Below are 14,200 nucleotides of genomic sequence, written 5' to 3'. Positions count from 1 at the left end.
ACACTGAAATGAAGCCGTCCTCTGAGTAAGGGGGGGCGCGGAGGTGTCCCTCAGTATCCAGGGAGGGGCCTGGCCCTTCTCCCTTCTCTCACATACAATAAGCCGAGACCCTGCAAGATTTCTTCATTCCAGGAGGAACGCGAGAGTCTGTGTCTCCTTGACACGAGCACAGGAGGGGAAAGAACCAGACCGTGACTCGCAGGCTGGAACAGAAACAGGATTTTAACATCAAATTCAAAACTAGTACTAACTATTAACACGAAAGAAATACGGCCCCTTCCCAAGTGGTAAACAGGCGCTGGGGTGGAGCTGCCAGGCCTGTGGGGTGAGGTCGTCCCCTCCCTCTTGGGCTCCAGGGCTCCCAGGAAAAGGCTTAGAATGTTCTTCTCCCCATCAGCATGGGAGGAGCCGGCCTGGGGCCCCGCGTGTTTCCCAGCCGCGTCCCCGCCGCTGAAGAGCAGGCTGCACTCGAGCTGTTGGAAGGACCGGGATCTGCCACTGTTGCTGGGTTCTGCGTCAGGGGTCTGGTGACTGAAGAGAAGACACTGATGATTGGGGGGGTCACACCAGTATCCCAGCCCAACACCTCAGCCCCACTGCATTCTGCTCCAAACCTTGTCCTGAGTGTTCAGTCAACACTACCCCATTGTCCCTGACATGGGAGCTGGCATTTCGCTTCACCCATTTCACAGAAGAGGAAGCTGAGTCCCACAAAGGTCAAGGGAATTGTCCCTCACAGGCCTGGTCAGCAGTGGAGCTGGGATCCCCGTGCCGGCTGTCCATCTCCCTAGGCCCGTGCTTAGCCCGAAGCTTTCCGGAGCCCCTGGCTTCAGTCCCTGCCTGTCTGGACACTCACCGAGCCCTGAGCTGAGAGACGCGCGGTTCTTCTTGGGCAGGAAAAACCGGCGCATCTTGCCGGCCCTCTCCTGTGGGGGCTCCAGGTGGCAGGACAGGCTGTAGCTAAAGGACAGAGGGGACTTTTCAGCTACCGGGAGCCACACCTCAGGTGACCCTCCCAGAGAGGGCCAGCAGTTGGAGTCCCAGGGCCCCACGGGTGACCATGCGACAAGCCCCGGGACTGACCCGGAAGCCACGGGCACGGGCTCCCTGGAGCTGGCCATCAGAGAGAGTCCGCCTTGCCCTCACCAACTCCTGCCCCGCCTCACCTCTCATCCTCGCTGAGGGGCTCCATGGCCTCGAACCAGGCCCCAAATCGCTCCTCAGCCTCAATGTGGTAAAGATGGACTGCCTCCTGGAGCAGGAAGATCTGCTCAGTGACTTTGAATTCCTGGGAGAAAGGACATGATGCAGACGGGGCCTGGGTGGGGGACCGTGCTGGGGACTCAGACAGGTGAGAAGAGGGTCAAGGAGCTGGTCTGGGGTCTTGGCCCACATGGGAACCCTCCTTCCCTCCAATTCCGTGCAGGACTTGCTCGTTCTCACAGTTGGCTTGAAATAGCTCCTCCTGCAGGAAGGTGTCCTTGGTGCCAGCCCCTTCCCCCACGCACCAATGGGACGGCTTTCCCAGCTCTGGGTGCCGAACTCTCCCAAGGAAAGCAAGGCCCAAGGCATCGGGCCAGAGAAGGTCTTCCCCGGAGGAGTCTCTGATTGCCACAGCCCCACCCTCCGCACGGGGAGGCCACAGCTGCTCACCTCACTCCTTTTCTCAAAATTGATCTCATTTCCCTGGAAGGCAGAGAGCCAAAGCCCATGAGCAACAGCCCCCTTAGCCCATAGCTAGCCCCCGTCTCCACCCTTTCTCAGGTTGCACTACCAGCAGGGTCGACCAGGGAGCAGGCGCTACCAGAAACGGGAATGGGTCCCGGGCAAGACTCTGAGCTCCAGAGCAAGGAGGCCACGGGGCTATGGCTCAGGGACATTCTAAGACAGCCCTCTCTGACAGACAGACAGACTGAGGCCTCAGGCAGGAAGGGATGCTCAGCCACTCGTGTGCTTCCTGCCTTGGAGGGGCCTGGCTTCACTCCCTGCAGGGGCGGGGCCTGAGGGAGAGGCTGAGTCCAGCTCAGACACACCCTCCAGCAGCTCCGCAGTCAGGCAGCCTGGACTGGCGGCTCACCTGGATCCTATATTCACTCATCACTAAGATGGCCATGACACCCAGCTCCCGGGGTGGCTGTGAGGCCCTCACGAGAGGACTCTGCCAAGGGTTGTGAGCTCAGGCCTCAGTGCAAGTCTCTCCTCCCAAATCTCCGAATCCTGATCCCCAGCCCCACCTCCAGGCTCACTCACCTCCAGGTAATCCTCCATGTTGGTGTCCAGCAGCAGTAGGTAATTGAGGAATGTGCCAAGGAAGGGGATGAGCCCCTGTGCCAGCGGGGTGGAGACGGTGATGAGATCCCGCTCTCAGGAGCCGTCAAAGACCTCTCCTCCACTCCTCACCCCAGCCTCCTGCCCAGCCCAAGCTACCCACCTAGGCGGCCTCCCCCCAATTTCCTCCTCTTCTCTCCTCCAGGAACCCCAAACTCCTCCAGGCACCTCCCAGCAGCCGGCTCTGGCAAAACCCAGGGTACGTGGTCCCCGCCCCTCCCTGTCCCAAATCCGTTGTGCGCCCATCCGTTCCAGGCCTCCTCCTGGTCACTTCCAATGCAGGCATTTCAGGTCTGTGGCACCAGGAGCAGGGCTGGAGGAGAAAGGCTCCCTCTCTGCTGGTAGAGACCTCCGGCTAGGAAGGGGAGTCCCCTCTCCTGCGACTCCTGGGCCCCTCCTCCACAGGCACCCTTACCTTCTGGGCACCTGTGGGGCCCGTCTCCAGGCTGGTCAACATAGAGGTCGCCTCCTGCCAGGGTGTTGACAGGGCCAGTGAGCCGACGCTCCCCTCCAAGTGTCCTCCCAGACCCCTCCCAGATCGGGGACCCTGGACATGTGGCCCCAGTCACCTGGTGCCCCTGCGGCTCCCGCCTCCAGGGTGCTCTGATTCCAGAGCCATCCCAGCTCCAACACTCACTCCTGTGTGACCTTGGGCCCGCCCAGGCCTCCCTGAACCTGTTACCTCGTCTGGAAGGTTTGACGAACTCTGTCTGCCTCCCACAGTCTCCTGAGGCCCAAGCGTCATCTGACCGTCATCACTGCTCTCCGCTCAAGCCTGCCTTTGGAGCCAGGTCCAAGCTCCCCACATTCCTCCCCACCCTTGAGCCTCGGCACCCACTGTGAGGCCTGCACCACGGCTCATCTCCCTCTGGCTCCCAGATGAGGAGACCAAGGCCCACACAGGGGCAGGGACTTGCTCAGGGGGCCCCAGAGGAGAGGCTGCTCCCCCTCCCAGCCACAGGCCCTGTCTCCTCTGCCTTCACACCACCCTCTGCCCAGCCGCTGACCACAGTGCTGTCCTCGGGACTCTCAGGCTGTGTTCGGGCCCCCAGCTGGGCCGAGCCACGGATGGAGGGAGATGAGGTGTCTCAGGAGGCCTGGTCAAGTGGCTTCTGCCAGCCCCAACGCCCAGGAGTCTCTGATCCCAGGCCGAGGCCAAGGCCTTGCTAAAGCCCTCAGCTCCCTAGGATCCCCTCAGGGAGTTCCCCTGCACAGAATTCTTTCTTCATCCGCTCAGGATGGGGACCCCGAATGCCACGTCTGACTAGCAGGGGAGGGGGCGACCAGGGCACTGCGGGGTGGCATTTCCTTTCTGTTTTACGAGGAAACTTCTGACGTCTGGGCGGGAAGGATCCCTGAAGAAGCCATCAGTTCCCTGGGCACTTGCCCTTGCCCTCCGGGGCACATGTCATCGCCAACAAGGACCTGGGTGAGCATCCCACTGGGACTGTCTGCAGCGCCCACTTTAGGGGCCAGAGTGGGGAGTCACCGAGGGGACACAGATCTGTCCCAGGTCCAGTGTCCGTCCCAAGGCTGGGAAGCCCCTGAGTGCCCCCGGCCCGTGGGATCCGGCAGTGCCCATCCCTCAGGCAGGCAGGGTGCCCTTCTTGCGAGGCACAGTGAAGACAGAAGGAGCAGTGGGGCCCTGGCTTCCTGAGCACAGACTGGGCTGACTTCGGAAGAAAGGAAGCCCGCCCACTCGCTCCAGCCAGTGGCCAGGAGGAAGATGCAGGGCAGCTGATGGAGCAGCATGGAAGCCAGACACCGGCACCTTCTGCCAGGTCCTCAGCCTCCTGGAACAGTCCAGCCCGCACCATTCTATCCCATGCCCCTGGCCTCCTGTCCCAAACTGCCCCCACCTGCCCATGGAGCTAGCACATCCCTCTTCCTGTCCATCTTTTCCTGACCAACTTCACGTGACAGGAGAACCAAAGCTCATCCTGCCGGGTCCCCTCCCCTCTCGCTCCCCCTCCTTCCAGATGTGCAGCCTCCGTCTTACCTTCACCAGCTGCCTCCTGCTCACCCACTGGTCTTTGATGAACCTCTTCAACTTTCGAGAGCTCTTCCTGAGGGGAGAGGAAAGGAGGAAAGAAAACCCGGGGCGGTTGAAGGCGAAATGCCTTTGGCTGAGAACCCGGAAGGTTCAAAGGGCCTGGGGCCTGGACGAGGGTTTTCCCCGGGTTCTTCGGAGCTCTGAGGTCACCGTGGGACTCGGGTGGAGGCTCTCCTGCGGTCACCTGGGGCCTCCATTCCCACTCCGACTGAGCACATTGTTTCTAACAGCGTTGGTTGCCGATGAGGGCTCCGTTGCTGCGAAGTACACCCTTGGAAATCTCCAGTGTGGCTCAATCCAGGATGTGACAAGGGGGGAGCCACTGCCTAGGGTCTCAGAGAGTCTCAGAGACCCGAGCAAGGAGGCCAGTCCCCATCCCTAGGGTCCGCTGCCTCCCAGATGGTCCTAGCTGAATGAGGGGTCCATGGCAGTCGCACGGGGGATGTCTGGTCCGCCCTGGTGGTGCTTGGATGGAGCACGGCCTACCCACCTGGCAACTCGTCCCCATGTCTTTTGCAGACGGCTGATGGAGGGGCTCTGCAGAGCAGACACGATGGCACGCAGGGACGCATAATTTCCAAGGACTCGGCACTCCTGAGGAAGGGAAGGGAATGAGCTGCGACGGCGGGCTGGAGCCCTGCTTCCTCTGGCTTGTGTCCCCTCGTGGGCTTCTGCTGTCCTGGATGAGGCAGATGCCCAGGGAAGCGAGGGAGGGCACACCTGGGAGCTGATGAGTAACGCTCGCGGGCAGGAAGATTTTAGCTCAACCCAGGGCGGGAAGGGAGCTTCCCACCACTGGGACCAGCACTCAAGGTCAGCAGGCCCTTGGCAGCAAGGGGCCTAGGACTTTGCCGAGGCCCAGACCACCGACTTCAAGGCTGAAAGCTGCGAGAGGAGAAGGGGCAGTCCCCCTGACTCCAGGGAGGGGCTCCCTGGGCCCTGCCGCTACTGACCTTGGCCACCTGAATCCACAGCTCGACGACTCTGGCCCTGTCCTGGGCCGTCATGCTGAGGTCCCCAAGGCACGTCGTGATGACGCAGCCGGACACGTGAAGAAACTGGTTGATAGTGGCCCGAACCGTGGGAGCCAGGTACTCCTTGCTCCCATTGGGCCGCTGGCACCACACAAAACCCAGGCAGTGGCGGGGCTCCACCTTCTTGAACAGCTCCTGGGGAGGATGGGGACTGTCACCTGACCCTGCCACACCCGAGCTCAGAGTCTGCAGGCCCCCGCAGCCCCAGGCAGGAGGCACTGGTCAGCTGCAGCTCAGGAACCTGAGGAGGTGGCCTGAAGCTTCTGGGAGTCTCTGGGTTTTGTCTGTGTCCGCTGAGGCCGCCCAGCGCAGGATGACCGAGGACCCAATAGGGGCGGGGAAGAGAAGTCCCATTGGCTCGCAGCCCAGTCTTGCTTCCCCCAAGCACCAGAACACGGCTCACACCTGCCCATCTCAAGGGGCATCTTCCACCCGTTCTCATCACCCCCTGGTCCCACTCCCCTTTCAGCTGCACGTTCCCCCGAGGCAGCAACAACCATGGGCTTTGTTTGCCTGTCTTCCATGTCGGTAAGGACGCACTAGGTGTCTAATAAGTACGGAGGCTGTTGAGGCCTCCTGGGCCGATGGGTGAGTGACCCAGGACTTGGCAGCACTCCAGTGAGCTTCCCTCCCCCACCAGAGGGCTATTCTCTGCCCCGCTTCCTCTCTGTTCGACCTCATCCATCCGCACAGCCACTCTGCCCAGCAGGTGCCCGCCCTTGGTGTGCTCTCTACTGTCCATGTGGGGACAGCAAGGACTTGGGGGCCAGAAGGTGGCCCAGGTCACCCGGTGGGTAAGTGGGGGAGCTGTGACTTGCACCCACATCGTTGGATTGCGGCTGAGGGAACAGGAGGTCTGGGGCAGCTGATGGCCCACCAAGGCGGGCCCCACCTAGCCCAAGAGCCCCGCTGCTCACCGCATCCATCCGGGTCAGCTGCTCGGCCACCAGCTTCGGAGGGAAGTCCAGCAGCTTAGGCCTCTCCTCTCTCAGCTCGGCGCTCGCTTCTGCGGTGACTTCGGCAGCTGGAGGCAGAGATCGTCCAAAAGTCAATGGCGCATCTTGCTCCAGCTCAGAAGCTGGCACTGGGGCTGAAGCTGATGGCGCTCGCTCCGGCCCTGGAGAGGCCGATGGAGGTGAGGCTGCTGGAGGTGAGGCTGCTGGTGGTGAGGCCGCCTCCAGCTCCGGCGCGGACGGTGGAACTACAGCTGGAGCTGCCTCTGGCCCCGGAGCTGGCCCTTGCTCTGGCTCTAGAGCCGGCAGGAGCTCTGGAACTGGCGCTGCAGCGGGAGAAAGAGAAAGTTTCACCTACGTACCCGACTTTACAAGACAGGAGAGACTCCGCTGTCTTGAAGGGAACCCCAGCCCGTGAACCCCACCGCAGACAGTCTTCCCAGACTGCTGTGCCCTCACCTTCCAGCTCTGCCCTCCTGGGCCCCAGATGTTGCAGCTGGACCTGGGGAAGGTAGGCAGGGCCTCCCAGGTGCGACCCAGGCCAGATGACACGCAGAGAGGCCAGCCGCATCCTGAAAGAGGGAAAGGGCGTGGGCTCCCAGAAATCCTGCATTGGGTCCAGCCAGGTTCCCACCATAGAAGACGCGGTACTGGGCGGAAGCAGTTGGGCCACAGAGCCAGAGGCCTGGCCGTCGCTTCCACACTGTCCTCCCAAGGCACCCTGCTTTGGGTCTGGGCCCTGTGCCTGCCCCTTTCCACCAGGGGGGAGTCCCACCCCGGCGCTGACTCCTGTGTGGCCATCCTGGCAGTGGCAGGCCTGCTCATCCAGCAGGTGGAACACGGGGTTTGTGTGAGTCTCTTCTTCCCACTGCCACTCTTCTCGCAAAGAGGCTGGACACAGTCCAGCCCAGCCCTCCACGCCCTTGTGCAAGTGGACTGAGGACTGAGGCCGATGTGTGAGCGGCTCGCTAACACCCCTTCTCTTCTGGGCCTGCTGGTGGTGGTCAGAAGGGGTGGCTATGGAGAAGGGGAAGCGGAGGGAGACGGGACTGTGGTGGGGATGGGTCGCCAGGGAACAGCTCAAGCCAGCCTCCCCTCTGGTTCCCAGGGGCTCTGGGACCCCACCCACAGCTCTCTTTCACTCCTATCCCCTTGCAGTAGAAGCCATCAGACCTCAGCCCTCCCAGAGGAATCAAAAGATGAGTGAGATCAGAGTTGTGCCGGGCCCGCCCCAGCCACAGTCCTCTGTCCTCTTGTTCTCCCCCAGCCCTGTTCTGTGGAGACAGGAGGCCCTCGTCTGGCACTCAAAGAACACTCAGGTCTTTAGTTGGCGCTGGGGTCCATCATGCATGAGAACGTGGGAAGAGGCCTCCAGTCGTAAAGGAGCATAGGAGGGCATCCCCTGGGACAGGCGGGGGACAGGATCTGTGGATGATATGGTGTGTGACTATCTGAGTCTCAGGCTGCTGCGGGGGTCCAGGGGCTGTGTCTGCTTCATTCACTGCGTTGTGCCAAGTGTCTCTAAAGCTCCCGCATGTCACAGGTGCTTAATATACAGTGTTCTCGAATGAACTCCAACCAGAAGCATCCCCGGTAGCTGAGTGGGCCTGGGGCCCCTCTGCGGCCCCGGAGACCCCTCCTTGGCTACTCCAAGGACCCGCCCCACGACCAGCTGCATGGAATCCCACACTCCCTGCCAGAGTGCTTTCCGTGTGCCTTTGCAAACTCAGAAAGGCCCCATCCCAGCGATGGGGGAGCAGACTGCTCTTCATCGGGGAGAGGGAAAGAATAACCAGGAACAACCACGGCACGTCTCTCAGCCCCTTCTGTAGAGCCAGGCCCCAGGGAAGCACCTGCCGTGGCTCATCCCATTCGTGCCCACCAGAACCCGATGAAGTTTATCCTCTCCCACTCCACTTTGCAGAGGAGCAATCGAAGCTCAGAGAGATGGAGGGCCGTTTCCAAGACACACAGCTGGCAGTGGGCAGAGTCACCACTGTGCTGAGGAGGGGCTGGGCACTCACGTAGCAAGTAGGTGGTCCAGGACCCCGTGGGAGGTGAGGACAGCCGCGCAGTCAAACACGATGGTGGTGACGTTGGCCATGTTTCGAGGCGCCAAGGCTGGTCCTATGGACGGCGGCAGCCTCTCCAGCAGGCCTGCCTGGAGGGCCCGCATCCTGCAGGCCTCATTCCGCTGCCCGAGTGACTCTCCGCGCTGGGTGAGATGAGGAAGGACACAGAGTCACCAGCACCAGCGTGAACCTCCAGGAAGTCAAGGTCTGGAGGTCCCCCAGGAACTGTGAGCCCCTCAGGGATGTGTGCAGAGGAGGGACAGGATTGCCCACAGCCAACCGGTTTCCAGGCTTGAAAAGTCCAATTTGAGTTTGGGCGGGGGGAGGATTATACGATGAGTTCCTCAGGACACTTGGCTGGCTTGGCAAGGACAGACCGCCCCGCACCAAAGCGTGCATTAAGAGCACTGACCAGCGAATCCAACACAAACATCCCCATTCTAGAGATGAGAGGACGGAAGCTTCGGGCTGCCAAGTGGCTGCTCAGGGTCCTGTGCGTCGGAACTGAGAACCGCCCTAAGCCAGGGCTGCAGGACTCCCCCGCTCCCCCACCTGAGGCTTCATGTGCTCCTGACATGAAGGGAAATGTCTGGTGGGAACCTCAGCCCTCCCCAGTCGGGAGACAGTGCACGGGCAGACAGACGCTGTGAGGATCTGGCTGACTACAAGAAAGGACGCTGGTTTTTCTTTCTTTTACACGAAAGGGAGGTTTGAGACCCTCGTTACAGAGGTTTCAGATTCAGAAAATGGCAGATTTCAAAGATGCCCCTGGCCGAGTGTGAAGCGCAAACATCAGTGTTTTGTCTACTCCGCCTAGGGTTAGGAAAGAGCGACTTCCCACCCTCCTAGGTAGCTGGTGAGGAGGCGTGGAAGTCCAGATTCCTTTGGGACTGGGCCCTTGGGACACTCCAGTGGGAAAGCCCTGGGCGGGTCCAGGGGAGGGCTCCAGATTTGACTCTGGATTGTGGACACACCCCGGTGATCTCAGGGCCCCGGGTGTCACTCACTCTCCCCTCAGTCCAGCCCCGGGCAAGGTCGGTGGTCTGCTGCACTTGCCCCCTGTCCAGGGAGATGGAGCCGTAGGACCCATGCGCCAGCTCCTGGACCATCTCCTGGGTGGAGCTCTGCAAAGACAGCGTCCGGTGGCCGCGGCGGCAGGTAGCAGGGGCCTGCCTGCACTTGCCCACAGGGGGAAAACTCTCCCGCACACCGAGCACAGACAGAGGGGCATCCGCATAGACCTCCAGACAGGGAGCGAATGAGATGACACCTCACGGGCTTGGGATTCACCTACGGGTAGGGCGGCTTGGCTCCCAGCACTCACCTTCCATCCTGCCAGCCACCACCCGGGATATGAACACGACATACCGCCAGGCTTCCAAGCCCTAACCGTCTGCTCCCGTCCAGGGTAGCTCCACGCTCATCCCTGCCTTCCGTCACTCCATGCCCGCCAACACACACACACAATAAGGGTCAAGGGGTGTGGGGCTGCCCGCATGGGAGGGTGGGATCACACTTGTGGCCTGACCCGGAGTGGCCCGCCCTGGGCTGCCTTGTGTTACCTGAGGGTTCCTTCTTCCGAATGGCCTGAGGTCTTGGAGGTGCGGTCTCAGCCAATGTCGACAGCGCTGGAGAAGACTGTCATTGTTGGCTCTCTGTGCGCCAGAGCCTCGCAAAGAGGGGATACACGAACACATCCTCCTGTGTCGAGTGTCTCTGGTCAAATGGGCTATGTGTACAAAATGGCTGCCTGGTGACCAGAGTTCTAAGCTCTGTTGGGGTCGGTCGCCAAGGAAGTGAGGTCATGTCTCCAAGGTTCCAGGATGGGGGGCCCTTCCCTCCATCAGACCCACCCAAAGCCCCCTCGGGGCTGTTGACCGCTCACCCTCCTTGCCCGTGTCATCTCCCGAGCTGTACAGAAAGTTCCATCACAGCCCTCCCCACAGCTCCTTGGGATCGGAACCAGCGCCCCAGCTTTGAAGAGAGAGCGCCCAGTTCGGATCTCCTTTTTCCTAGCAGTTCTGTGTCCTGGAAAAGCCACTGTGCCTCTCAGGGCCTCCCCAGTCTCCCAACCTGCACGATGGGATGGCGCTAGAAACACATTCCCAGGGACGTCTTCGGGTGGACATGTGATAACGCCTCCCATATCTGGGAGGTGGTGCCGCCTGGGTCTGGTCCCCGAACTTAGAGGTGGAAGAATTACAAGAAGGGGTGGATGCAGTCGGGAATACCTCTCCAAACAGGCCTGGATTCCAGCCGTGTGATTTGGGAAAAGTCCCTGCCCCTTGGGGGCTCCTTGTCAGGTCTCTGCACCTTCAAGGGTTGGAAGTTCGAGGAAATTCAGATATTGTCATTCACTAGCATTCAACCTTTCCCAGTCTCCTGTTGGCCGTAGAACCAGACCCAAGCGCCTCATTGTCGGCCTATGTGGTGGGCAGCCTCCACCAAGGCTCCCAGCGCTCCCTCCCTCCTGCTGTGCACATCCTTGTGGAACCACTACATCCTGAGTAACTGGTTTCTGAGCAATAGAATACAGCCCAGCTGATGGAATGTCACATCCAAGTTTTAATTACAAAAACTCTGTCACTTCCCTCTTGCTTGCTTTCCTGAGTTCCCTCCCTTTATCTCCCCCTCTGTTTCCATCTCTTGCGCTCTCTCTCTGTCACATTTCTGGAAATGAGATAGCAAGTGGCGATGATTTCAGTTGCCCTATGTAGAGGCCAAGGGAGGCGAGATCTGAGGGAGCGCCCAGCCAACAGTCACATGGAGACTCAGACTCTCAGTCCCAATGACTCCTGACACCACCCGTGTGAGTGACTTGGGAGCAAATCCTCCCCTAGTCTAGCCTCAGTTGAGACTGAAGGTCCTGCTTCACGGAGACCTGGAGGCAGAGGCTCCCAGCTAAGCCGTGCCCAATGCCTAGACCACGGAAACCGGGAGAAGTTCAATATTCGTACTTCAGAGGTGCAACTTTTGGGAGCAGTGTTGTGAGAGAGAAACCCAAATGAACGCAGACTACCGGGTTCCCCGGTCTGGCCCCATTAACCGCCGCCCCTGCCGCAGCTCCTGTTGCTTCTCAGGCTCCCTCCAGCCGCCTGGGCAGCTTTCTGACCTCCTCTGCTCACGCTCACTTCTGCCCCAGAGTCTCAGCACCAACAGCGCCTTTCCCCCGACTCCCTGTTCCCGGACCTACGCAGGCGTGGCTCAGTCTTGTCCTTCTGGTCACAGCCTAGGTCACTTCAGTGAGGCCTTTCAGAATCTCCCAGGCACAGTCTCTGCCACCACACATCTCACATCTGGAAGCGTCTTCAATTGTTTCCTCCTTCTTGCTCCCATTTGGATAAAGTGAGCCCAGGACGAGGGGCTGTCTGCTTTGGCTGAAGGAGATGTAATTCCTTCTGGTTACCCCGGGCACACGGCTGTCTCCTCCAGGCTGAGTTTTTCCCACCACCAGTCCGTCGGGAAGGCGCACTAGCCTTCCCTCTCTCCCGTGGGGCAGGTGTCCCAGGAACACGGTGAGCCGTCCTCTCTCCCTGTCATGCAGCACCAGCCCCTCACCCCACGGCCAGAGAACTAGCACCCGGTCTGAGACTCCACCACATCCTGAATTCAGTTACTGCTGAGACCCTCCCATCCATTTGGGGATTCCCTGGTACCTCCTGAGGGCGTCTTTCCCTGAGACCCCACTCCCAGCCTGCCCTTGCTTATTCCAGTAACAATGGCCTTTCCTCAGAGCCCCCCCAGTCTGGAGAAGAAAGGTGTTGAAAGGTTCTCCGTGTTAATTTTCAGGGCCGGGGGAAATTGGTAGAAGTAATTTGGGTGTTTCTGTGCAATAGTTCCCAGGAAGAAGATTCAGCCCTAAAAAGAAATGAACTTCTGACACATGGTACAACGTGGATGAACCTTGCAAACCTTACGCTCAGTGAAATAAACGCAACCCAGAAAGACACCTATGATACGGTTCCCCTTACATGACGTGCCGAGCACAGGCAAATTCATCGAGATGGAAGGAAGAATAGAAGTTCACAGGGGCTGGAGCTGAGGGTCATGGGGAGGCAGTGTTTAATGGGGACAGAGTTTCTGTTTGAGATGATGAAAAGAAGTCTTGGAAATGAACACGGTGATGGTTGCGCAGTATTGTGAATGCATTTGATGCCACTGAATTGTCCACGGAAAAATGGTTCAAATGGCCAAGTCTAGGTTATGCATACTTTGCCACAATCAAAAGGCACTTAAAAATGCAGCGGGGGGTCAAGATGCAGGTTCTGGGGCCCTCAAGTCAGCATATGGGCCAGGTAGGTGTCCAGGGTCTGAGATCTTGGACCCTGGTGAGGCTCTGGAGTGGTCCTGATTGATGCTAGTTTACAAGTTCAAAGTAACAGGATTGGAGCAATTTCACCGATTGGGGGATAAGAAAGGAAACAACTGCATTCAGTCCCATCCAACGTGGAAGAGACCTTTTTCTTAATGGGAAGCAAATGTCAGTCCTTCAAGGAAGTCACTTCTCAACGTCTCTACCCCTCCCCAACCCCACCCGCTACTCCCAGAAAGACGCCGCAGTGCAGAGCTCGGGTACCGTGGTTGTGGCCTCATCCGTGAGTCATGTTTGGGGTCAGATCCCCTGTTTTCCTTCCCCAGCCATGTGACCCTGGGCATGTCACTCAACATGACTGAACCTCCATTTCTTCAACCGTAAAATGGGGAGAATCATCCTGGTAGGGAAATTATGAAGGTCACAAGACTTTCTCAGAGGAGGTAGCACATGGCAGAGGCATTATGCTGAGAGCCGCGCCCCACAGGTCACACGTTTTCTGATTCTGTTGATACGACCTTCTCAAAACAACAGCATTATAAAGATGGAGAACAGATGAGTGAAGGCCAGGGGCTGGCCGGGCAGATGTGACTATGAAAGAGCAGCACGAGGGAGGGCTTGTGGGGATGGGACAGTTCTGTGTGTGGATTGCAGTGGTGGTGGCGCAAATCTGCATGTGTCATAAAATGGCATAGAACCGCGCGCGCGCGCATGCACGCACACGCGCGCACACACACACACACCGCCCAGTGAGCTCATGTCAAACTAGCGACATCAGAAGTCTGCGGTCTGTGGGTTTAACACTGTCAATTCATGTCCTGGTCGTGACACTGTACTAGAGTCCCGCAAGATGTTAACCCCCGGCAGAAGCTGGTGGAAGGGTCCAAGGCACTCTGTACTATTTTTGTTGCAACTTCATGTGCTTTCATATTTATTCAAAGGGAAAAGTTAACAGTGAAAGACACAACAGGACACAGCCTGGCACGTAGTAAGTGGCAAACAACACGGTTCTCGGTGACAATTCTTTGCGATTGTAATTGCACGTTCATTTCCAGTCTCTCTCCATACACAGTGACCTTGGTGAGGGACGGACACACCTCACTAACGTCGTCTGCCCTCTGCCCAGCACAGAGCACGCGCCCACTCAATATTTGTCCACTAAATCCCCCGTGGTCCCTGCGCCAGGTGTTCTTACGTCCACGTTCACGGACCCTCCACGACAACCTTAGGCAGTGTTATTCTTCGTGCTGGGCAGGTGAGGAAACTGAGGCACAGAGAGGGAAAGTAAATTGTTCCAGGTCAACACACTGGACCGACGAGGAGGTGCCATGCCCTGCTCTGGAGGAGAGCAGAGGCTGTCCATGGCAGCTCCAGGGTCCCTCACGGCGGCTCCTCTCTGCGACTGCCAGGTCCTAACTTTGAGGCCAAATAGCTTGACTTCCTAGAGG

The 14,200-nt window shown here is 59.2% G+C and overlaps 1 protein-coding gene across 1 annotated transcript; it reads right to left on the bottom strand.

Moving 5' to 3' along the window:
• Positions 1 to 204: 204 nt before the first annotated feature.
• LOC138922400 (ral guanine nucleotide dissociation stimulator-like) lies at positions 205 to 10,982 on the bottom strand. Its single transcript, XM_070259087.1, has 14 exons — positions 10,003 to 10,982; positions 9,448 to 9,564; positions 8,393 to 8,583; positions 6,828 to 6,940; positions 6,333 to 6,694; positions 5,335 to 5,550; positions 4,872 to 4,975; positions 4,328 to 4,394; positions 2,744 to 2,797; positions 2,251 to 2,325; positions 1,654 to 1,686; positions 1,167 to 1,288; positions 857 to 960; positions 205 to 531 (listed from the first exon to the last, which is right to left on the bottom strand). Exons 1-14 carry the CDS (start codon positions 10,135 to 10,137, stop codon positions 374 to 376), a joined length of 1,851 nt encoding a protein of 616 aa, XP_070115188.1. The 5' UTR covers positions 10,138 to 10,982; the 3' UTR covers positions 205 to 373.
• Positions 10,983 to 14,200: the final 3,218 nt, after the last annotated feature.

This window comes from Equus caballus, unplaced genomic scaffold (genome assembly GCF_041296265.1).
Source record: "Equus caballus isolate H_3958 breed thoroughbred unplaced genomic scaffold, TB-T2T haplotype2-0000791, whole genome shotgun sequence".
In the NCBI taxonomy this organism is placed as follows: domain Eukaryota; kingdom Metazoa; phylum Chordata; class Mammalia; order Perissodactyla; family Equidae; genus Equus; species Equus caballus.
Note: the sequence above shows the minus strand (reverse complement) of the source record. Positions and strands in the feature narration are given on the sequence as shown.